We start from the raw sequence: 24,166 nt of genomic DNA, 5'->3' as shown, positions 1-24,166 counted from the left end.
GATAGAAACAAGGTTTCCTGCAAGTTCCTCGCTTCAAGGGGCTGGCGTTCACCTGGCCCGGCGTTACCCCGGTTCACATGCAAATAATCTTAACAGGTGTAGCGCAGGCCCGGCCAGTACTTCCTATCATCTGCGCTCTCCCTCCTATTTCACTATTGTCATTGTCACTTGACACAAAACCATGACCATGACTCCCCAGTGAGTAGATGTAATCGTGGAACAACTGTACATTTGGGGAATGATGTGGGAGAAGACACCGATCTGGATATAAATGGGGCAGTGGCCTAATGCAGAGTCTACCTGTGCAGGCAGGAGGAATGTGCTATTGAAATGGCCCACAATTAATTTTTGAATGAGGCCTCACCAAAATATAAATTTTAATGTTTAGTTCCTGGATCCCAAGCTGGGTATATATGTTAAAAAACAAAAAACAAAAAACACAAAAAACCGGACATTTGAAAACATAAACTCCAAAATGGGAGTTCCTGTTGTGGCTCAGTGGGTTACAAACCCGACTGCACGCAGGTTCCATCCCTGACCTCGGTCAGTGGGTTAAGGATCCGGCATTGCCGTGAGCTGTGCTGTAGGCCGGCAGATGCAGCTCTGATTCAACTCCTAGCCTGGGAACCTCCATATGCCTCAGATACGGCCCTAAAAGGCAAAAAAAGTCCCAAACGGCTAATACCCATTAGGTACACGAGACTGCTGACTGTTTATATAGAATTGAAAAATATTTGATGACTTTTGACAAAGCAAACCATGCTTATTCCTGTATTTTGGGGCCCCCTTTCTAAACGTCTGGATTTTATTTCCATTTCAAAGGAACAACCGAGGCACTGGTTTAATACTATATTTATTAAAGTGTTTTGATTAACAAACTTTCGCCGGAAAGTTCTGAGTGTGTTGACACAGCAGGCACGTTGGCTTCAATGTTTGGTATTTGACAATCCGCGGAACCGCACTTAATCCTCCCGACTCTGCCGCAGCGCGGTGGGTTGCTTGGGCAGCACCCATAGGCGGCCTCCCCCACTAAGTGGTTAAACAGAAACTGCGGTTCGCTCTGACTTAAGTGTCCCGAGCTCACAATGACATCAGTCTGTGACACGCGCGGCTCCACCAGCCCTTCCGCCTTGTTGCTCTGACTCACTGAACCCGAACCCTGGTTTGCAGCCGCTGCGCTGCCTGCCCCGCCCCCGAGGTCCCTGTGTTTACAGAGTCCCCTTTGGTGAGTCCCAGGCTCCCAGCACGCTTTTTGCACAGCTGCAGCGTCTCTGCAGAGCGACGAGGAGGATGAGGGCTCTGCCGTCTCTGGGAGACCCTCTTCGGTGCTCTGCAGACTGTGGACGCAGTTCTGACTGCCTTTTTCTGGGGCCTGATGCTGCTGCACCGGGTGGAGGAAAAGACCCCTGGGCAGCGAATTCTGCATCGCGGGCGCTTTCCCTCTGCCCTGGAGGCAGGGACAGGGATGCATGTGCGGGAGGGGATGCACGAAGCCCTCGGGGACCTGGCGGGCCGCTTTCAGGGGCACCAGGCCATTCTGGACACGGACAAGGCCGCTGGTAGGTGGAGCGCACTGGTGGCACAAGCAGGGACCCATCTGCTGGCAGGCGTGCGGGCCGTATTTCAAGTGTGTGTAGGCATTTGGGCAGCCACATCTCTGATTCAGAGAGAAGAAGTGACACACGGTGTGCTGTTCCAGGGAGGGCTGGAAGAGGGCAGAGCTCGTTTCGGGTTTGGTGCTCTGGCTGAGCTCGCCCTGGTAGGCTGCGCGGACGGAGAGCCCTAAACTCTTTGCCTGGCTGTTGAAAAACTCCGAGCAGATGTGGGTCTCTTCGTAAGTGCTCTTCTCAGAGGCCGAGCAGCTGGGGGAGGCCAGGGGTTCAAGCTCATAAAACTCGTGCTCCATTTCAGACTTTTGGTCCCTGGGATCCAAACGATAAGCATTCATGGCATGGGTCTTGCTCTGTCCCTTGTCACCCGGACTTGCGGACAGAGCAGGGGAGAAGGCACTGCACTGGAGTCTTCTGGGTAAAGGAATCTGACCACAGGCGGCCTGCGGCCCAAGGCACCGGCACAGGCACTGGAAAAAGAAGGTGGCGAACGTCCAGCTGATGCACATGATGAGCATCATGAAGGTGCCCAGCTGGGTGTAAGCCAGGACCGTGGAGGGCATCATCATGGCCCCGGCCACGAAGGTGGTCAGCGCCGCCATGGCGATGGCCGAGCCCATGCGGCTCAGAGAGAAGATGACCTTGCCTTCGCGGTCGGCGTCGGGGGCCAGGCGGTAAGCCACCCCGTAATGGACGGCGAAGTCCACGGACAGGCCAACCGCGACGGAAATGGTGACCGACTCCAAAACGTTTAGCTCCCAGCCCAGCAGGACAAGAGAACCCACAGTGACAAAGATGGTTCCGGCGATTGAGATGATGGCATAGAGGCTGATGACGATGTTCCACGTTGTCAGCAGCATCACACTGAAGGCCACGGCCACGGACAGCCCCATGGCGATGAGGGTGCCGTCCGAGAGGCTATCCTGGAGGTCATAGAACTCCAGGTTGCTGACGAACCAGCCGTTGCTGAGGCCCTCGGGGGCCGAGCTGAGCTCGCTGGAAATCCACGCGTCCACCTCTTTATAAAACTGATGCATCTTTTCATAAGCCAGCGTGAAGAGGTAGGTGCTCGGGAACTCGAGCACCACGGCCCTGATGGTGTCGTTGATGTCGAACCTCGGCCCCGGGGTTTTGCTGTCCAGATGGTAGCCGGTGCTCCTCTCCAGCTCCATGATGGCTCGCTTGATGCACAGCTCGAAAATCTCCTGCTTATAGGGGAAGCTCCAGTGGCTGCAGCAGGGGTACAGGGCAGGCTCGTCGCAGTCCTGGTTCTCCATCCACTGCTTGAAGGTCTCGATGAAGCAGCTGGTGAAGTCCTGCTGGTCCGTCTGGTAAAAGAAGGTCTGATTTCTCAGCTTTTGACAGAAGCGCAAGATCCAGACCTGGGAAGCCGGGCTGGCGATGCTGAAGCTGCTGTCCAGCGTCAGCTTGCCTTTGCTCTTGGGGTTCAGCGGGTTGCCGTTGTCCTCGGGGGACACACCCCAGATGACCGTGATGGGCATGTGGAGCTCCTCGCCGTGGTGGACGCGCTCGAACATGAAGAGCTTCTTGAACTCGGCGTCGTATCGTTCGAAAGGGTGGGACGGCCGGAACACCTGGAACTCGGACAGCTCCAAGGAGGGCAGCTTCATCTTGGGGTGGATGCACACGATGTAGGCCCCGCCCACGGTCAAGGCCAGGAACCAGAAGAGCCAGAGGTAGCGAAACTTGATGACGATGCACGGCAACACCTTCTCGAAAAAAATCCGAGAGGCTTCCGAAACGGCGAAGAGGACTTGGTGGCACTTCCGGCAGGCCGCCGTCCAGCAGCTCTTGTTCTCGTAGATCTGCGGCTGCGGCTTCTTGAAGCAGCTGAAGATGTTGAGCAGGTAGCGCTCGTGCAGGACCACCACCGCCGGGAGCCACGTGACCATCAGAACGTAGTTCACCAGGATGGCGGTGCCCGCGTAGACCCCGAAGCACCTGATGGCCGTGATGTTGCTGACGTAGTTGGCGTAGAAGGCGGCCGCGGTGGTGAAGCTGGTGACGAACATGGAGAGGGCGGCGTGCTGCAGCGTGACGCTCACCGTCTCCGAGGTGTCGGCGTGAGGCTTGTCGAATTTGGTGTAGTTCCACACGTCGCACAGGACGAAGGCATCGTCCGCGCCGATGCCGACCAGGATGATGAGCGCGGTGAGGTTCATAAAGGGGAAAAACTCGAAGTTAAACACCACGCGGTAGAGGAAGTAGGAGACAATCAGGGAGCTGATGATGGCGAACATGGCCATCAGCGTGATGAACATGGACTTGGTGTAGACGCACATGACCAAGAGGACGATCACGATGGCGATGGCGGGATACACAGTGTCCATCAGCAGGTAATCCTGAAACAGGCTGTGTTTGATCCCAAACTCGATCCCCGTGATGGTGGTGACGCCGTCGGACGCGTTCCAGTTTTCGAAGTTGTCCAGGTAGATGTCCATCATGCTTTCCCCCTTCTCCGTGGGCGAGAAGAGCATGCTGTACTTGAGGGCGGGCGCGGCGTAGTCGGCCGCCCTGGGGGCCAGGAAGTCTTTGTCCACCAGGTAGTGGAGGATCTGGTACACGGCGTTGTACTTGGTGCACTTGCGCGGCACGCTGCTGCACTTGAGCTGGTCCTTCCGCCGCGCCGCCACGTCCCAGCAGTCGGGCTCCAGGGTGCCGTTCTGATAGTGTTTGGCGCAGGTGCGGAGCAGCTTCAAGGTATGGGAAACGTCTCGCTCGACGATTTTCTGGCAGGATGATCTGTTGTTCAGGATAGCGATGTAGTTGCCCAGCGTCCAGCTGGGGCAGCAGGAGGCGGCCGTGGTCCTCTGGCAGAGGTCGCCAAACTGCGGGTGGGAACGGATCTGCAGAGACAGAGACACGCGGAAGGACTGGCGTTTAAAATCAGAGCGTTCACTGCCCGGGGAAAGGCCTGAAGGACGGCGGCTTTGAGGGACAGGAAAGCCACAGACAGGCAAGAATTAGGTATGGGTTTGAACACAAGGCTAGATTTCTCCCTAAAGCTCTTGGGTTGCAGAGCGTTCAGTGGTTACTTCTTGCTGAACCACAAACCACTGTCTTGGGGCTGACAAACCAGTATGAAGCGATTTCAGTCAAGGCCAGTTTGGTTTCAGAAAGGAGACAAAATGAACACCTCTTTAGCACACGTGTTTGTTCACAGTCACTTTGAAAAGCAATAAAACGGATGGGCTGTGAAGTTTACGCCTGGAGCCCTGGGTATTAATGAAGAGACAAGTGTCCAGTTGATCTATGACACAAATCTGTGGCCTCGCCTACAATGTCTGGTAAGCAGCACGACATTTCTGGTGACACAGGGAGTATATTTCAATCACCTTAGCTGGAGACAAAGATGATACTCTCTAGAAAACGGTCAGTGGATCAAAAAGGGATTCTGGTGGTACCAGAAGCAGCAATGTCAAAGGTGCTTGAAAAACCTGGAATAAAACTGTCTCCTGACATATGGGGAGAAAGCGGACGTGTTTCTCAATTAAAATCATACATGATTTTAAATGAACATACACAAGCAATAAAATAAGTAGGGATTTAACGATTCCTTCCACATCTTTCAAAGCTTATTCACATTGGCTAAACCCTCTTTTGGGGGGAAACTTTTTTTAGTGAACGGGGGTCTGCTGCATATTAGGAAGTGTAACAATTCTGGATTTAATTGGATAGGATTTCATTTAGAGCCCTATTCCTGGAGAAAGCTTTTCTTCTTACGGCTGTTCTTGTTACAGAAAATTGAAAAATTGTTCCAATGCCAAAGCCAGCGTTGCTGAGACCAGAGTGGATGAAGCCTGCACAACTGATAAATGGCATGATGGCCCCTCTTCCCTGAGGGTGAGAATAAGAAATATTCCCCTGCCCTGGAGCTGGTCCAGAGGCTTCTCTGGAGGTGCCAGGCTAAAGACGACCGACTCCCATCACTTTCTCATGGCTATTTACCGAAGGCTGTTCCGGGGAACAGTCAAAGTTCAAGAAGGGCGTGAGTATTTTTTTTTCTAATAAGATTAAAGCCACCCTTTACCTTTTATTAAAGCAGGCTTTATCAATCCTGCATTGAAATATTTTCTCAAAGTCAGGAGAAGTTGGCACAAATCATCTCTTTGGCACTTAGCCTTATCTAAGAACCTAGTTACCTGTCACTAAGAAGCCCTGGCTCACAAGATGTTTTACTGGAATAGCCCTGTGGGCGCCAGGTCTCGAGGAAGAGAGCCTGGTATTGGGAACCGCTGCAGCCAGCTGACCTGCACATAGCATTCATTCTGCTCTTCTGCTTTTGCATCTGTTCCAAAATTTCCATAATAAAAAGTTGGTCCTTTTCTTTTTTTTTTTTTTTTTAAGATACTCTTTTTGGAGTAAAGAAAAATGGGTCCAAAGGTTTATTATACAAGTGTGCTAAAATAACATTGATTTTAACAAAGGCTTAGTTTTTAAGCTCCTTTTTAAAGAGCAGTAATTACCTGACATTTCATATAACAGGATACTGGATATTTAATTGTTTCACACATGCTAACTCAGGGAGACGTGAGCCACCTAATAAAGAACAGGACACCCTGAGATACTACCTTTCAGATAAGCAGCTTTACACCACGAAGAAATACCAGGCGAGTCCCTGGGGTCAGCCTGGTGAACTGAAGGAAAGGCAATGCCATCCCACTGTCTGACAGTTTTCAGGTGGGAGCAAATGAACTGCATCCATTATAAAACCCACTCTCAGCTCAGAGGGCACATATCTGTACTTGCTGAAATAACTCAATGCTAAAGATGAAAGAGGGGTGCCAGCTCAAACTGGAAAAGAAAGCAGAGAATCCTGTCCTTGAATAACCTTTTCAAATAACTGCAGGTTTTCTAAATGTGGGTATGTGACCGAAGATTAAAAAGCTGGACATGACAAACACAAGCCAAATACTACTTTGATAGCTGCTCTCAAAAATAAACGCTAATCAGCCTCTGGAGGGCCGGTCCTCGCATTGAAAGGGGATGCTGGCTAATGTACAACCTCTGGGAAATAGCTTTTAAAATTTTTATTTTCTTTTTTTTCTTTTTTTTTTTTTTTTGCTTTTTAGGGCCTCATGTGCAGCATATCGAAGTTCCCAGGCTAGGGATTCAATTGGAGCTGCAGCTGCCGGCCTACACCACAGCCACAGCAACGCCGGATACAAGCCACATCTTCAACCTACACGACAGCTCATGGCAACTCGGGATCCTTAACCCATAGAGCGAGGCCAGGGATCAAACCTGCATCTTCATGGATACTAGTCGGTTTCATTACTGCTGAGTCACGACGGGAACTCCATGAGAGCAATTTCTTCCTAACTGTTCTGAGGAATATAGTCCTTTTCATTCTGGGTGCGCAAAGACGAGGAGTTTTAGGGCCTGATTCTGCTTCTATGGTGACAACCATACCCCTTCCCGCATCCCCGACGCAGACAGTAGTAGGGGCGGAGTTGGCATAAAGTAGGAGGGACAGGAGAGGAGAGAAAAGAACAGCGGCAGAGCTTCAAGCGATTCCTTCACTTTAAAACTAACAGCCAGGCTGGAGATACGTTAAGAGCTGAGAAAAGAGGAAAGGGAAGAAAACCAGGCCCTCAATCCCGGGTTCAGTCAACTGCTGGGCTCTGCTTCCCTTTGTGACCTCGTTCCTCAGGGGTCAAAGGTGAAGGGAGCCTAGAGAGGAAAGAAAAAGCAAGGACTCCACAGCTCTCCTAAGACACATCTCTGGGGTCCTCTAAGTTTTGGGGGGAATAGTCCAGCTGTACCCAAAAGCTGCCTAGTGGAGTTCCCTGGTGGTTCAGCTGGTTAAGGATCAGGCGTTTGCACTGCTGTGGTGCAGGTGTGATCCTTGGCCTGGGAACTTCTGCATGCCCCGGGGGCGGCCAAATAAATAATTTAAAAAAACTATCCTAGAAAAAAGGGTCTTAGGCATCAAATTTCAGATTCTGTCTACAAGCTGATTCCTCTGAGCTGCAACGTCCACACTGTGCAAAGCCTAAGACAGGGTGACGGGTCCCAGCAGAGTCAAGATCACAGGAACACGTATCTTGTGACTAATGACTCTGCCAGCACCTCCCGTAGGAAGGTCAAAGCCGAGGGGAAAAGGGCAGTCAACGGAGGCTCCTTTTGAGATGGTCTGAGCAAACCAGCCTCTGTGACAACCAGAAACGGAAGCTCTGGGCATTGGGGAAGCGACGCCCGCTGAATGGTGAGCATGAGCGGCCTGTAATTTCAGTGGCTCTGGAGTTGGGACTCAAGGTGCTGTAAGCGCCAGCAGGTGACCCTGAAACAGCCGTCTCTGCACTACGACGCTGATCCCCAGGCATTTTCTGGCGTCAAACCACCACACCTGAGCTCTCCGGCTCTGAATCACTTGCTGTGTGTGCCATCCCACTTGGTACTGTCAGTAACCAAGGGCTTGGGAATGCCAGCTGGGAGGGGTCGGGCGAGGGAAGGACCTCGGAGGTCGCTCAAACTGCCACAACACAGGCGGGTCCTATAAGGCTCCTGAGCCGGGAGAGCCAACAAGACACAGTCACCATCCGAACTCCAAACCGTTAACCAGTCGTTGTTTAGGACATCCCTGAATATCCTGTCTCCAGGAGAAACATCGATTATTCTGGGCTCGTAGCCGAGTTTGAGACTAGAATGTAAGAGCATTTGCCATTAGCGAAAATAGTAGTTAACTTCAACAGTTAAAATTACGACCATGCTCCCTGAGGTGGAATTTTGGGGCCTTGATTCTGTGTATTCATTTATTGGTGTGGATCTGTCATTGGCCTGACCATGCCTTCAGACTCTTCCTCAGATTTTCACAGGAGGACCAAAAATTGCTGTATTCTTGCCAGGGATGGGACTTGAACTCACAGCTATCCAATCCTTACGAGCCCAGTAGAGGATAAAACCCAGCAGAGTACATGGCTTCTTTCTGATGGTCTAAATTTTGCCAATTCATCAAGCCAAACCCTTAGACACTACACATTTAGATGTCACTGACGTCTCCCCTGTAGAAGTGCATCTGTGGTCCTGCTTTCCTGCCACCAGCCTACCTGAGGGTTTACAGATCAGCTGAGATTCAGTCCTGCTGTTCCCTCGCAACAACATGTGTCTTTTATGACGCCCGTGGGAATGATCCTTTCCTGAATTAGAAAGATGGGCTTCTTTGAAAAACAAATTTGTTACCCGACTCAAATGACTTTTGTCTCTGAGTACAAACTCCTTTTTGCTCTGGCTGCTGGGGAGGCTATGACCGGTTTGGAGCCACCACTCAAACGTACAAGCTTCTAGGGTGTGCGTTCCCGTGTTAACTCTCGTCCTGAGCTTTCTTATTTCCCCCTGTTATTTTCCCTTCATGAAATTCATTCAACTCATTTATCTAATCCTTTCTGTTATGCCTTTTTGTAAGCTACCTATTGATTTTTATCATCTGATAAGTGTGTATATACACATATATAAAATTATATATAAAACAAGACATGGCTTTCACCTACGGAAGCTCTAATGGCACAGTACTGCTTACTGGCTTTTCAGTCTTTGAGTCCATTAGGTCTTACATGTACTCATAGAATAAACTGCTAGCTCTTTAAAAAAAAGGTACTTATTATCCTAGGCCATGATGAGTCTCTGAGGTTGAGTTGAGTGGGAAATGGCAAACACAGTAAAACCAGACAAAACAAAAATACGGCAGTAATACGTATTATGGAAGCATGAAGAACGGTGGACAGAGGCACAGACTCTGGAATTGGACTTGGCTGGGTTCAGATCCTGCATCTGCCACTTACCACCTGCGTGAACATTCCTTACCTGTAAAGGAGGCAAAATAACAGTGTTTCATTGCTAACACTGCCATGAGGATCAAATGAAAGAATTCACTAAAGTGTTGAGAACACTTCCTGACAAATATCAACAACTTCGTAAGCATAGGCTGTTAATCAATTAAGTGAATTCAATCACTTTGGCGTCTTCAAGGGAGCAAAGGTCTAAAGATCAGCTGTAAGGGTAGGACAGTGATTAAGAGCCAGAGAAGTTAATGAACTGTCCCCAGCCCAGGTGTCAAGTTAATGAACTGTCCCCCAGCCCAGATGTGATTATCAAGTAACCAGACTGGCTGAACCTCTCTCAACTTGACTTCTCCTCCATGGAAAGGTGTTATTCCAAGGTCCCTGGTCCGCAGGAGAGACGTCAAATACGCAGCATAAAGCCCTGCACGCGGCAGGTGCTCCACAGATGCACCATCTAGAAGGATCTTTCCACACAATGAGCAGAGGTATGTTCACAGCTTTTGAACCATCCACTGATAGCTGTCGACCAGAAGAATATCTGACAAATAAGAACCGACCCCTCATTAAGAAACCTTGGGCAGTTTGTAGGTGGTTTGTGACTGGCCTATTTGGAGCTGCACAGAGACAAGATGGCACTCACAGAAAATCCTATTTTTTTTTTTTTTTTTTTTTTTTTTTTGCTTTTTAGGGCTGCACTTGTGGCATATGGAGGTGTCCAGGCTAGAGGTTGAATCGGAGCTGTAGCTGTTGGTCTCCTACACCACTCCGGATCCTTAACCCACTGAGCGAGGCCAGGGATCGAACCTGCATCCCCATGGATACTAGTTGGGTTCGTTCCCGCTGAGCCACAATGGGAACTCCAAATGCTATCTTAATCAATGGGAAAGTTATTTTCAAGATATATAAACAGCCTCTCAGAATGAAGAATAAAGTCAGGAGACCCAGGACCAATTACCTAGGTGACTTAGGTTATAGGCACTCAGTTCTCAGAAGGCTCTTACATCAGCACAGTGAGAGTGCAGGTCTGTGAGTGACCTCAGTGTCCTTCTACTTCCTGTTCCATAAGACACCCTACTGACAGCGCAGGTAACTGCACGGGATTGGCAGGCTAGCTCTTAGCAGGGCGTTTGATTAGATTTTCAACTGACCAGTGATTTTACATTTTAGAATTCTGCTCAGAAAACAGTGAGTTCCTTTTCTGCCTGGTTCCCATGATTGGCCAAGGCCATCCGTGACATCAGGCAGCAGTTACTGTTGGAGAAAACACCTCTGAACACATGAAATGACGCCTCTTCCAAGCCTGGAAGGAGGGTGACTTTCCATTCTCTGGTGCTGAGATCTTTGGGCTCCAGACAAGCCAGAGAGGAAATGCTGAGCTTCTCGCATCCCTCTGTCTCGGGAAGCAGCAAGGTGTTCAGAATTCAGAACTGTGTGGCCTGGACGCCCTGGCCATTCCTGCAGACGCTGTGTTTCTGCCCTTCGCGGTCCTCCGTTCCTAGCCTGGGCCCTAGTTCTCCTAAGGACCCACTGACTAGAAAGGCAAGCCCTGCGTTGCATAATTAAGGTGCTGACAGCGGCCTGGGGGTGGATATAGGGTGAACAACGAGGCCAGATTAGGAAAGAGAAAATACAACAAAAGAAGAAGAGGCTCAACTGTTATCCCGAAAGGAAACCAGCTGTGAGATGACACAAAAGACTATCATGGACAAAGAACAGGAGTGGGAAAGAAAAAGAGTCCTTTATTAAGGAAGCGGGTGTGTTTCAAAGGTGAGGAAACAGAGACACTTGGATCGTGGGAGGGGAAGGCTGGGCCTGCTGGGGCTCCATCCTGCGCAGGGGAGCCACCCCGTGCTCCCGGACCCGGCGCCAGGGCAGAGGAGGAGTTTGAGAAGCATGACCTGACTCGGGCTGCACGTGATGCAGCTGACGTTACATACCCTTGAATTATCTACATTGCACATTGATTTAATGGCAGGCAAATTCCACAGTGTCTCCCCTGCAGCCGAGGTAAATACCACTCTGGAATATCGGTCACCTGGTGGTGGGAGAAGAAAAAAGGAAAATATTCATAAATTATTCATTCAGTTCCGAAGACACAGCATTCAGAAACAATTCAAACTGAGAAACCACAGGAGCAATTCATTAGCACAGAGAAGCCTGTCTTTCATGAAATTCCAGGAGAAAAGGTAAAAACAAATTTTTTTTTAGGTAACGCTATAATATTGCTTTAGCTCAAAGCCTTTGTCCATGCACTGTATCTTTTTTTTTCTGTCCTTTCTTCAGACTCCACATGTCATACACACTGTATCTTGGAAATTGTAGGAGTGACGTAACACATCTAGATCTGATCGACTGTGATGGGGAAGAACAATCCATGAGAACGCTCAGCACACAATTAATTGAAGGTCTCCTCTTAATTTCACAAACACATCACCCCGATGGCATAAGAAACTGAGGAATGATGTACCAAAGGGCACCAACGGTGGATTATAACGATGTTCTCTTTGGCAGCTGACTAGAGGGTCAAGATGGCAGGTGATAAATTTAAATGCACCAAGGACTGGAGTTCCCTTCCTGGCTCAGTGGTTAACTAGGATCCATGAGGATTCGGGTTTGATCCCTGGCCTCGCTCAGTGGGTGAAGGATCCGGTGTTGCCATGAGCTGTGGTGTGGGTGGCAGATGTGATTTGGATCTGGTGTTGCTGTGGCTGTGGTGCAGGCTGGCAGCTGTAGCTCTGATTTGACCCCTAGCCTGGGAACCTCCATATGCCGCGGGAGCGGCCCTCAAAAAAAGTAAAATAAATAAATAAATAAAAATAAAATAAAAGCTCCAAGGCTAGTCAACTAAGTACAGAAGGCTGGCCAGAATCATAGACATACTCCACATTCTGGCTGAGTGTTCAGAGTTCTAGGAAAAATATTTGGAAAATCATACTAATACGAGATATAATTCTGAATAAGAGAGGCTATGCAGTATCCTGGAAAGAGCATGGTCCTTGGAGAACCGGGTGTGACAGGTTCTGTCATTTACCGGCGGGCTGATCTTTGGCAACTAACACCTTCTCTGAGCCTCAGCTCATCACTGGTGAGATGAAGACAGCAATACCTTCTCAAAGAGGTGAGAGAACTAAAGGAGACACTGAAAAGCAGGTGCTCAGTAAATGCGGCTTCTGCATCCTCAGCTGTAAAAAACCAATACGAACCAACTGAATCAGCATCGATTTTATAGGATCTAAAATGCCTAACTGTGCTGACAAGGAAATCAATCTGCAAATTTATGAATACATGAGCTTTTATTCATGATGACAAAGTTTTCTTTAGTACACTCTTATCTTCATCTGGTGGTTATCATCTTACGTTGACTGACGCTCAAGACCAAAATCCGCCTTGTGACAACTGAAACATTTCTTTCTTACAGGGCTGAGAATGGCTTTAGCCAAGGCAGAACCTACTACTAATGGGATGCATACTTAATATTGACTGAAATATAAACAAGCCTCTACTCGATGAATTTGCTAATGATCTTCCCAGTTAAGATACCAACTAACAGGAATCGGTCAAGCAACATTTAATAACACTTTGAGAGAAATAAACTAGCCAGAACATACCACTAACCAGAGTTGAACTTTTCTAGAGTGTTTTTGAAGAGTCAGAAAAAGAAACTTGCATTGCTTCCTGGGATCCATTAAAGATTTCTACTCTCCTACTTTCTCTCTCTTACCAGATGGTGAAATAGAGTTCAAAATAAAGACCCTCAGGTTTGATACCGTCTAGAAACATCCAAGATCCAGTCAGATCCCCTAGTGATTTAAGAAGATAGCAAAATAGACATTTTAGAAGAACTTTCAACCAGAAGCTGAACTCAAAGGAGCTTCAAAGTTAATATTCACTTAATCAGAAATCAGAGTTACCCACAATTCGTCATTTGGAACCATGGGGGCTAACCAACAGCCCAGAAACTTAACACCCGTGTCCTCGAGGCTGTGCACGGCCCCTTCCCAGGCAGCTGCACAGGGACCAGGCTGACTCCAGGCTACCGCAGGTTTTGTTAGTGAATTTGCTGTCAACATTTAGAGATCTGGAGATGCCACAGAGAAAGGCATTCCTGACCTCTGGGGGAGTTTTTCTAATATTTGAGCCCTCAGTTCAAGGCCACGTTCCGCTGCACTTTCCTCAGCCACCATCACACCCTGCTAGGCTGGCCTCCGCCCAGCTGACTCTCCTCCTCCTTATATAATGAGGTGCCTGAGGCTCTCACGCTCTAGGCTCTGGACTTTGTTTTGTTCAACTCTCTACCTCTAATGCCTAATGACAAGGCAGGCAGGCGCACGCACGCGCGCACACACACTCTGGAACATTGCTCCGCTGTAACAAAGAATGAAATCATGCCATTTGCAGCAACATGGATGGACCTAGAGATTATCATATTAAGCGAAGTAAGTCAGACAAAGACAAATATAGTATGATGTCATTTATACGTGGAATCACAAAGTAGGAATATAGCAGTTCTATTTTTAGTTTTTTTTTTTTTTTTTCTTTTTAGGACCACACCTATGGCATACAGAAGTTTCCAGGCTAGGGGTTGAATTGGAGCTGTAGCTGCCAGCCTACACCACAGCCACTACAACATGGGATCCGAGCTGCATCTGTGACCTACACCCCAGCTCACAGCAATGTGGGATCCTTAACCCACTGAGTGAGGCCAGGGATTGAACTGGCATCCTCATGGATACCAGTCAGGTGTGTTAACCACTGAGCCACAACAGGAACTCCTATTTTTAGTTTTCTGATGAAACTCCATACTGTTTTTCGTAGTGGTGGTACCAATTTACATTCCCACCAACACTGTAGGAGGGCTCCCTTTTCTCCACACCCTCTCCAGCATTTGTTATTTGCTGACTTGTTAATGATGGCCATTCGGACCAGTGTGAGGTGGTGCCTCACTGTAGTTTTGATTTGCATTTCTCTAGTAATTAATGATGTTGGCATCTTTTCATGTGCCTACTGCTATACATATGTCTTGTTTGGAGAAATGTCTATTTAGGTCCTCTGCCCATTTTTCAATTGGGTTGTTTTTTGTTGTTGAGTTGTATGAATTATTTGTATATTTTCCAGTAATCCCACTCCTAGGTATATATCTGGACAAAACTATAACTCAAAAGAGGTACATGCACCCCTATGCTCATAGCAGCACTATTCACAATAGCCAAGATATAAAAACAACCTAAATGTCCATTGACAGATAAGTGAATTAAGAAGATGTGGTACATATACACAATGGAATACTATTCAGTCATAAAAAAGAAAGAAGTAAGGCCATTTTTAGCAACCTGGATGCAAATAGAGATTCTCATACCAAGTGAAGTGAGTCAGAAAGAGAAGGACAAATACCCTATGATATCACTTATATGAGGAATCTAAAATATGGCACAAACAATCCTATCTACAACATAGAATCAGACTCACAGACATGGAGAACAGACTTGGTGTTGCCAGGGGGCTGTGGGGAGGGAGTGGATGGACGGGAGTCAGCGGTTAGTAGATGCAAATAGTACATTTAGAATGGATGAGCAATGAGGTCCTACTGCACAGCGCAGGGACTATATCCAGTCTCCTGGGACAGAAGATGATGTAAGATAATATAAGAAAAAGAATGTGTGTGTATGTGTGTGTGTGTGTGTATAAAAGATAAGAAAAAGACGTGTGTGTGTGTGTGTATATATATATATATATAAAATGAATAAGTCACTTTGCTATACAACAGAAATTGGCACAGCACTATAAATTAACTATGCTTTAATGAAAAATAAACAAAACATAAACAGACGCACAGACATACAAAACAAAGTTATGGTTACCAAAGGGGATTGTGTAGTGGGGAAAATGAATTTGGAGCTTGGGATTAACATGTACACATGGCTGTGTACAAAAATAGGTAAATAATTGGGAGCTACTGTATAGCATAGGGAGCTATACTCAATATCTTGTAATAACCAATAAGGGAAAAGAATCTGAAAAAGAAAATACAGATAATATATGTATAACTGAATCACTGCAGTGTACTTAAAACTAACACATGATTGTAAATTAACTCTACTTCAATTAAAAATAAAAAATAACACAGTGGATTATTTCAGGGTTCAATCCCAAACTATGTACAAGGAATTGGGGGTGGCGGGGGGCTGTGCCTGCAGCACGGGGAAGTTCCAGGGCCTGGGATCAAACCCAGGCCACGGCAGGGACCCCACCAGATCCTTACTTCCCTGCGCGCCAAGAGAATTCCTGCACAAGGAATTTTTTTTAATGACTTGAAATTTGGGCCAGGTCAGGCATTTTATTAGATTTGTTTTTTAAAACCCAATATAACTTAATCATCTCTTTCTTATTCATATTTAATGTAGGTAAATGAATTCATATTAGTGGCTGACTGACTAGAGAAGAATTACAGGCAATGAAGCTAAAGTCGATTTAAGCGCGCTGGAAACAGGCCAGCCGTGTGACCAGCCACCAACTCCGGATCACTAATCAGGTTCCGTCCCAGGAAACGCGGCGAGGTTCGAGGTTGGTCACTCACTTGGAACGTCGCAGAAAAAGCTGTCTTTGTGGAAGTTCCAGTCGACTTCTCTTTTCTCTCTGTCGTAGTGATCCTCTGACCACCGATCATCCCGATGGCTGAAAGGGGACAACAATTCCACCTTGAGTCAAGGCATGGCTATGTCAAGCCCGATAAGCCTACAGCAACAGTAGATCCTTCAAGCCGTGACCTATTTAGCCCTGGTAGAAAGTTGGGAAGGATGAACCTAAGCCACCGACAATCATTTTCTCACTTCTGAAGAAGGAAAACAAAACAAACAACCCCAAACCCTCACATTTTCATCCTCATACCACAAAATCTTAAAAAGACCAGTGCAGAGGCAAAGACTCTGAGCCACACCCTTCAGACGCAGTCCCCGTGCCCAGCAGTGTTTAGGAGGGGAAGGCGTTAGCAGTAGTTCATCTAAAAGTTAACGAACGAATTACCTTTTGGCTTGCTCATCTGCATATTTAAAGGGGTAATTTGCTAAGGTTGCTTTGTATCCTGTGTTTTTCACCATGTTACTCCACGTGACCAGTCTCTGGCCTATTGTTGTCCCTCTTGGTTCAAAACCCTAAAGCAAAATATTACAAATTCCCATTAGTGGACTTCATTTCAGGCTAAGGAGAGTTATAAACAGCGTGGCAAAGCAACGTCAAGGTGATGGCTAGCTTTCAACACCAAACATACACGTTCCTCACAGCGCCTCCGGAGGTGAACTGCATGCAGACAAGAGGACTTGACCTGATAGTGACCCGTCTGTTTACTGTGACAAAGCAGTTCGATTCCTGGGTATGCTGCACTTCTCAAGAAAGAGGGGGGAAAAAGTCTTATCTGAAGCGTCTCTTCCCAACTCATACCTAGCATTTGGTAAATACTCATTTTTATGCTATAAAAAACGTCAAGTTAAATTGTGTTATGCGTGCCATCGTGTTTCACCAAGAGTTTATTCTTGCTCATATTTTCCTCACTATTCCACTCGAGAGGGACAGCCGCTTAGAAACAGACCCTGGCTGTCTTAGTAATACTGAAATTCCTTTAACTTCTTTGGGAAAAAAGGTGACATTCAGTCTTAAAGACTTTGTGAAAACTTTTTTATAGTATGCAAATTCTTCAATTGACTGCTTCAAGACCAAGAAGCAAATTTCCAGCTGGATTTTTGATGGTGAGTCAGTTCCTTGCCCCCCTTTAAGCACCTGAAAATACAGATAGGGCTTTAGTGTTCAGAACGAGAGCTGTGTACTCACTGACAGCTTGAGAAGGTTTAAAATAAATGGGGCACTAAATAACAAAATACAACATGTGTTAAAACACATCATCTTTTGCGATGTTTGTGGGCTAAAGAAAATACACACTTTCCAGGGGCTCAAGTCTCCTTACCAGCAATGGATCAGAGAAATCAGGAAGTTCAGGCACTAACACGCCGACCAAGGCACAAACCACGATGAAGACGGTACACAGGCCCAAGACGACCACGGGCCAGTCTGCGATCAGGGCTGCGTAGCTACAAGAGCAGAGGTGACAAAGGAAGCCCAGTGAAGCCGTTTGCTACTTAAGAGACCAATGTGTTGGGAGTTCCCGTCATGGCTCAGCGGTTAACGAATCTGACTAGCATCCATGAGAATGCAGGTTCGATCCCCGGCCTCTCTCAGTGGGTTAAGGATCTGGCGTTGCTGTGAGCTGTGGTGTAGGTCGGCAGCTGTAGCTGTGACTGGACCCCTAGCCTGGGAACCTCCATATGCCTCGAGCACGGCCCTAAAAAGAAAAAAAGGAGCAGTTTGTTAAATCTTCCCATTTCAGACCTAGTTCAGGTATCTCAGTAGAAGAGCTACTGAGATTATAAGCATGTATATGGAATTGTGGTAGAACATTAGAGATTGTTGCCCTCTCATTTCCGTGATAAAGCAGCAGTGCTCATATGCTATAGGCTTTTGAGAGTCAGAATAAAGTCTATTTCAGACAGATAACCTTTTGCTCCCACTTCTGTGCCTGGGAGAAGCTCCTGAGTCTAAGCACAAAGAAATCTACTTACAGAGGACCCAGCCTGCTGGCAGTTTCCTCCAGTTCCCTGGGTTCCTCTTTTCTCCACACTTTTACTCTGTCTGCTCTTGAGAAAAACCTCAGCCCATGCAAGTTCCTGTCGTGGCTCAGTGGTAACGAACCCGCTAGCATCCATGAGGATGCGGGTTCCATCCCTGGCCTTGCTCAGTGGGTTAAGGATCCTGCGTTGCTGTGGCTGTGGTGTAGGCTGGCAGCTGCAGCTCTGATTCGACCCCTAGCCTGGGAACCTCCTATATGCTGAGGAAGCAGCTCTAAAAAGACCAAAAAAAAAAAAAAGAACTCAGCCCATGAACAGGCTCATGTAGTATAAATCTTAAGAAAAACCAAAACGAAATCTTCCCATAAACCAACTGATTCTCCTTCTAGCTAAAACTATAATGAACTCATCACCAGGCTAAGCTCCGTGGGCAGAGACTTTGAAGGAGTGACTGGTTGATCTGGGGCATGTCAGCGCTTTTCTAAAGAGGCTGGAACCGTCTATTGATGAGAAGAACAAACACTCAAGTATTTGCCCTCCCTTCCCTCTCTAATCACCACAGCCTGGCTTTAGTTTCCCACCACACCCAGAAACGCCTGTCACCAAATCCCAGCTTTAAGCCGTTTCTTCCAGCACCCTTTCCGCATCCTCCTTCAGCAGCAGCTGTAGAAAGGCCTGTTTCCGGGCCCTTCCCTAAGATCCTGGCTTATTAACTCGACACTTCTGATCTCGACAAGAATCGAGTACTCCAAAGAAGTTGACTAAGATAAACTTTTCTAAAATTGAAAATGTACTCTGCCAACTTTAAGGTTTCTTGAGTTTTTATTAGAGAGACATTTGCCTTGTGGATAATTACTCTCTCTCAACAATGTCAGCTTGTCGGGCTGCTGTGACGGCTCTTTCTGGGTCATCTGAAATAGGCTTCTTGCTTATATAGTTTGAGTTTTTTCCTTAAAAGCATGTGAGCAGTTTAAAGAAAGCTAATGGCAGAGTTCCCGTCGTGGCGCAGTGGTTAACGAATCCGACTAGGAACCATGAGGTTGCGGGTTCGGTCCCTGCCCTTGCTCAGTGGGTTAACGATCCGGCGTTGCCGTGAGCTGTGGTGTAGGTTGCAGACGCGGCTCGGATCCCGCGTTGCTGTGGCTCTGGCGTAGGCTGGTGGCTATGGCTCCAATTCGACCCCTAGCCTGGGAACCTCCATATGCCTCGGGAGCGGCCCAAGAAATAGCAACAACAACAAAAAAGACAAAAAAGAAAAAAAAAAAAAAAAGAAAGAAAGAAAGCTAATGGCTTTAAACATCATTTTTTCAAAAGCTCCTCCTATGTGTCTCTCAAAATAGATGGCTGATTTTTATATTCTGATCTCTCAACTTCATAATCTGGCTTTGTGGAGCTATTCAAACTAAACTTCAGTAAGGAAGTTCAAATAGGACAGAATTATGCCTTAAGGGAGCCCTCACACGGGCGTTTTTCATTATTGTTCTTTTAAAAGCGACCTTAGGAAAATAAAAAATAACCATCTGTGCTCACGGGGCGTTCCAGCTGCCTAATGCTTTATGTAGATTATCGTCTTATTTAATTCTCACAACAACTTGATGAGATGAAACTGAGGCATAGGCAGGTTAAATAAATGTTCAAACCACAAGCCCCCCCAGCTAATAAAACAAGTACGTCCTGGGGATGTAATCAATCATGTACAGTGTGGTGACCACACTTGATAATATTGTCCTGAATACTTGAAAGTTCCTAAGGGAACAGATTTTAAAAGTTCTCATTACAGGAAAGAAGAAGAAAATCTGTAACTGTGTGGTGAGGAATGTTAACTAAGTGTGGTGATTATTTTGCAATATATACAAATATCAAGTTATTAGGTTATACACCTGAAACTAATATAATGTTACATGTCAATTATATCTAAAAAAGAAAGAAAGAAAAGTCATAAAGCTAGGAAGCCTGGTAGCCGGTTCTATGGTCTGGCCTCTTAACCACCATGCTGTCATCTCTGGCTTCGAACACAGAGAAACAAAAGGCATCAGGAATAAATCAACGTGCTACAAATAGATGTTCCCCCAAAACTGACATTTAAAAATTAAATTCAAAAAAAAATTTTTTTTGAAATTATCCATGAGGATGTGGGTTCGATCCCTGGCCTTGCTCAGTGCATTAAGGATCCGGTGTTGCCATGAGCTGTGGCATAGGTCACAAATGCAGCTCAGATCCTACATTGCTGAGGCTGTGGTCTAAGCTGGCAGCTGTAGCTCTGATTCGACCCCTAGCCTGGGAATTTCCATATGCTTCTGGTGCAGCCCTTAAAAAAAAAAAAAAAAAAAAAAAAAAAAAAAAAAAAAAAAAAAAAAAGCAAAAAGAAAATAAAAAATTAAAAAATTACATTCCTAAGCCACCCTAGATCCAAAGGACTTCAAATTTGAATAGTATCCACTAGACTGCAAATGCTGGATCTAAAAACTCATTAAGGAAAAATTATGCTAGGTAAGATGGAATAACTTCTTAAGAATAATTCTGCATGTAATGAAAACATGTAAATCATAACATGCTGATTGTAGCTGTTCAAATGTAAACTCCAGTGGTCAGAAGCTGCCGTCTTTCTAGAACACACCCAGTGCTTGTCCTCTCTCTGCTTTATTTCCTCCTCCACCAAAGGCAAACTAAGATGAAAGTAACTGGGTCGGAGCCATCAAGTCCTTTGTCAATAGCGCATGTGAGACTTTCTGTTCATTGCTTCAGACTTAAAAAGGGTCCTGTACGGAGACCTTTAAAATAGGAACGAACAGGTCCCAGGTTCACACAATTACTCGTTATACTTTAGGTTACATGGATCAATTTTCTTGCAAACACACCACAAGCTGTGCGTTTTTACCTACAAACATGCTATCCACAGAGGACATGGGGCCCCACGTTGCTTCGTCTCCACACTGGGGTTTAATGTACCCATATAATGACTTTTTGTTTTGTGCTCTTGAAAGAGCTGCACACAGGCCCAGCAAGCTTAAAACCCGCGTGCAATAACTGCTTTTCTTGCTTTTGAAAACATTTGGTTTTGATTTTCTGGCATATGCTCTACACCATCTCCACATACGGGAACTTGCTGGCACGTGAGTGAATTTGGGACATTTCTTCCAAAGGCGTTTAACCTTTCCTACATCACAGCTCCCCTTTCTCACACGGCCCGTGTTTCTCTGCGAACCTCTCCTAAGACAACTGCTCGCCCTGAAGACGTGGGGTTCCCATCCCAGGTTCACGGAGCAGCTCGGGGAGGAAGCCGTTCCTCAGACCGGGGTTCTCCCGAACGCCACGCCATCGCCCGGGCTGTTTCTGCTCTCCCCGCTCCCTGTGCTACGAGGTTGTGCAGCCACGGGCACCACATGGGAAACGCAAGTTTTGTGTACAATAGGAAACCCAGACAAGGGTTGTAATATTAAGACAAGAACCTAAGAAAGCAGGAAAACTGGAGAAGTAAAGGAAATTAAAAATGGCCTATAAATCTCACTGCAATACAGCAGAATGGGGCAGAACGTTGTAAATTAAGTATAATAAAAATATGTGGAGTTCCCGTCATGGTGCAGCAGTGAGTGAACCCGAGTAGCATCCATAAGGACGCGGGTTCGACCCCTGGCCTCGCTCAGTGGGTTACGGAGCTGGCATTGCCCCTTGCCGTGGGCTGTGGTGGAGGCTGGCAGCTGCAGCTCTGATTCAACCCCTAGCCTGGGAACCTGCATATGCTGCAGGTGTGGCCAGAAAAAGACAAAAGACTAAAAAACAAATTAAAAAACCTCACTGCTGTATTTCTCCTCCTAATTCCACTCATGGTGAGTCTGGCTTCGAGATACACATTCTAAATTTAAATTAGAATAAACTCCCTGCATGGTCTTTTCTTTGAAAAGTCAACTGCATGTGCATTAGGAAGCTTTCCAAGGGCCCCTCCCTTTACCGTAATATGCTCCTCTGCACACCCCATGTGATGGCTTGTCTTCCCTCTGCCTTATCTACTTCTGTAACTCTAGACACCACATCACTGCACACACACACCACTTCTGTGACCCCAGGGACCGACAGGTGGCAGGTTTCCTCGAGGCCGTACTGCTGTCCGCGGCGTCACTGAATGAAAGTGCCGCGACCTTTCCAGCAGGTGCGGTCAAGGTAGTGTGGCATGAAGGACTCATCTCCCTTCATCTTTGCCAGACAGAGAAACAGGCCGAGCAGGCTGGATGGAACATGTTGGGTGGTGGGGGGTGGTGGGGACAGGGCATCTGAGGGAGCGGGCAGTTGCCTGGCAGCCCCGTCCAGGCGGTTCCTGCCCTGCTGGATCCTCCCGAGAATCCAAGGGGAAAGTCCCCTAACATCCTCTTAGATCCTCGGCCGCCTGATTTGGGGGTTTAGTCTGGAAAAATATCAGAAGTCACTGTTAAAACAGATGAACGAAGGGTCTGAACGAAGGGTCTGACAGGGCTAGCCTATGCTCCAGGGTCATCATGCGGGGCCTGTCTTAAATGGACCATTTGCACTGCACTCGACCCCCCTGCACAGGAAACTGTCCTTTCACTTTCAAAGATGTTTTCCTCCTGCCCGTTGCTCCTTTCTGGCCACACTGTCCCCTCTCTCCCCTTCCTTTCTGAGCAGAGAGCCAGACTTCAGAATATGAGCACCTTGGGCCTGAGGCCGCCTTTTCCCAACCAGCCTCCAAGCCTTAACCCCTCAGGGCCTGCCTTTGGCTCTCATGACTCTTCTGAAATTGCTCCAGTCAACTGTCTTGGTTTTCATCTTCCTTTCTTTTTTCTTTTTCTTTCTTTCTTTTTCTTTCTTTTTTTTTTTTTTTTTTGCCATTTCTTGGGCCGCTCCTGAGGCATATGGAAGTTGCCAGGCTAGGGGTCTAATCGGAGCTGCAGCCGCCGGCCTATACCACAGACACAGCAATGCCAGATCCGAGCCACGCCTGCAACCTACACCACAGCTCACGGCAATGCCAGATCCTTAACCCACTGAGCAAGGCCAGGGATCGAACCTGCAACCTCATGGTTCCTAGTCGGATTCGTTAACCACTGAGCCATGATGGGAACTCCAGAAATTCATTTTCTTAATATGCCATATTTACTTGTATGACTTCTTCCCTTCATCCTTCTGCCAAAAAAAATTTTTTTTGGCACAACTGGGTAGACAAAACGTGTATATGCAACGATGTGGAATATCATTCAGTCTTAAAAAGGAAGGAGTTCCCACTATGGCTCAGTGGGTTAAGAATCTGACTGCAGTGACTTGGGTCACTGCAGAGGCATGAGTTTGATCCGCAACCCAGGGCAATGGGTTAAAGGATCCAGCATTGCCACAGCTGTGGTGTAGGTCGCAGCTATGGTTTGGCTTCAACACCTGGCCTGGGAACTTTCATATTCCGCAGGTGCAGCCACTGAAAAAAAGAAAAGGAAGGAAACTCTGACACGTGCCATAACACGTATAAAACTTGAGGACATTATGCTAAGTGACATCAGCCAGTTACCAAAAGACAAATACCATACTCTTCCACTTCTACGAGGTATGTGAGTGACAAATTCATAGAGAAAGAGAAGAATGGTGGTTGCTGGGGGCTGGGGCGAGGGAGAAGTGAGTCGGTACTACTTAAAGGGTATAGAGGTTCAGTTTCACAAGCTGCAAAAAGTTCTGGAGATGGATCATGGTGACATAATGGGACTGTATTTAATGCCAAAGAACTGTATTTTTTTATTAAAACAGCAAATTTTACGCTATGCCTGCTTTACTGCCATTTTCAAAAGTAATGTGTTTTTAAATGTAAAAGCAATTTTACATTTAATCATTACATTTAATTATTACATAATTAAAATTGATGTAATAACTTTACGCCAAAGAGAGGGTAACTCTCCAGCGGTAGGCTTCAGAGTTATCAGCATCTGAACGTCTTCAGCAAATGAATTTTGAAGATCACTAAGGATTTCTGAATATTATACCTAGAACCATAATGTATAAGGACATCTGATGAGATAATGCTTTTTTTCCTCACAAACTCTTGTCCATTTAAAATTCTGCTTTTCTACTAAGCAGCTAAAACTTAAAAATTCCCACATAAAAGAATACCTCCATCTTAACATGATAACAAAATTTTTGGAAAGAAAAC

General features: G+C 46.7%; 1 protein-coding gene across 16 annotated transcripts in view; it reads right to left on the bottom strand.

Annotated features, from left to right (window-relative positions):
* Positions 1–837: 837 nt before the first annotated feature.
* DISP1 (dispatched RND transporter family member 1) overlaps positions 838–24,166 on the bottom strand; it is a 1,033,384-nt gene continuing 1,010,055 nt past the window's right edge. For 15 of the 16 annotated variants that reach the window (XM_084979157.1, XM_021064351.2, XM_084979159.1 and 12 more), the window contains 5 exons: positions 17,367–17,490; positions 16,433–16,560; positions 15,987–16,084; positions 11,350–11,447; positions 838–4,477 (listed from right to left, as the gene is read on the bottom strand). In XM_084979157.1, coding sequence (XP_084835283.1) covers positions 857–4,477; positions 11,350–11,447; positions 15,987–16,084; positions 16,433–16,560; positions 17,367–17,490 — 4,069 coding nt within the window. In that variant the 3' untranslated portion in view covers positions 838–856. Of the gene's footprint in view, positions 4,478–11,349; positions 11,448–15,986; positions 16,085–16,432; positions 16,561–17,366; positions 19,220–24,166 lie in introns of all 16 variants that reach the window. The other variant, XM_084979162.1, reaches the window with a different exon arrangement.

The sequence above is a fragment of the Sus scrofa genome, chromosome 10 (assembly GCF_054392235.1).
Source record: "Sus scrofa isolate SSC_HxYL_T2T_F1_AM1 chromosome 10, Sscrofa_HxYL_maternal_Yorkshire_Landrace_v2.0, whole genome shotgun sequence".
NCBI lineage: Eukaryota > Metazoa > Chordata > Mammalia > Artiodactyla > Suidae > Sus > Sus scrofa.
The sequence above is the reverse complement of the archived record's forward strand: the minus strand, read 5'-3'. Positions and strand labels throughout refer to the sequence as shown.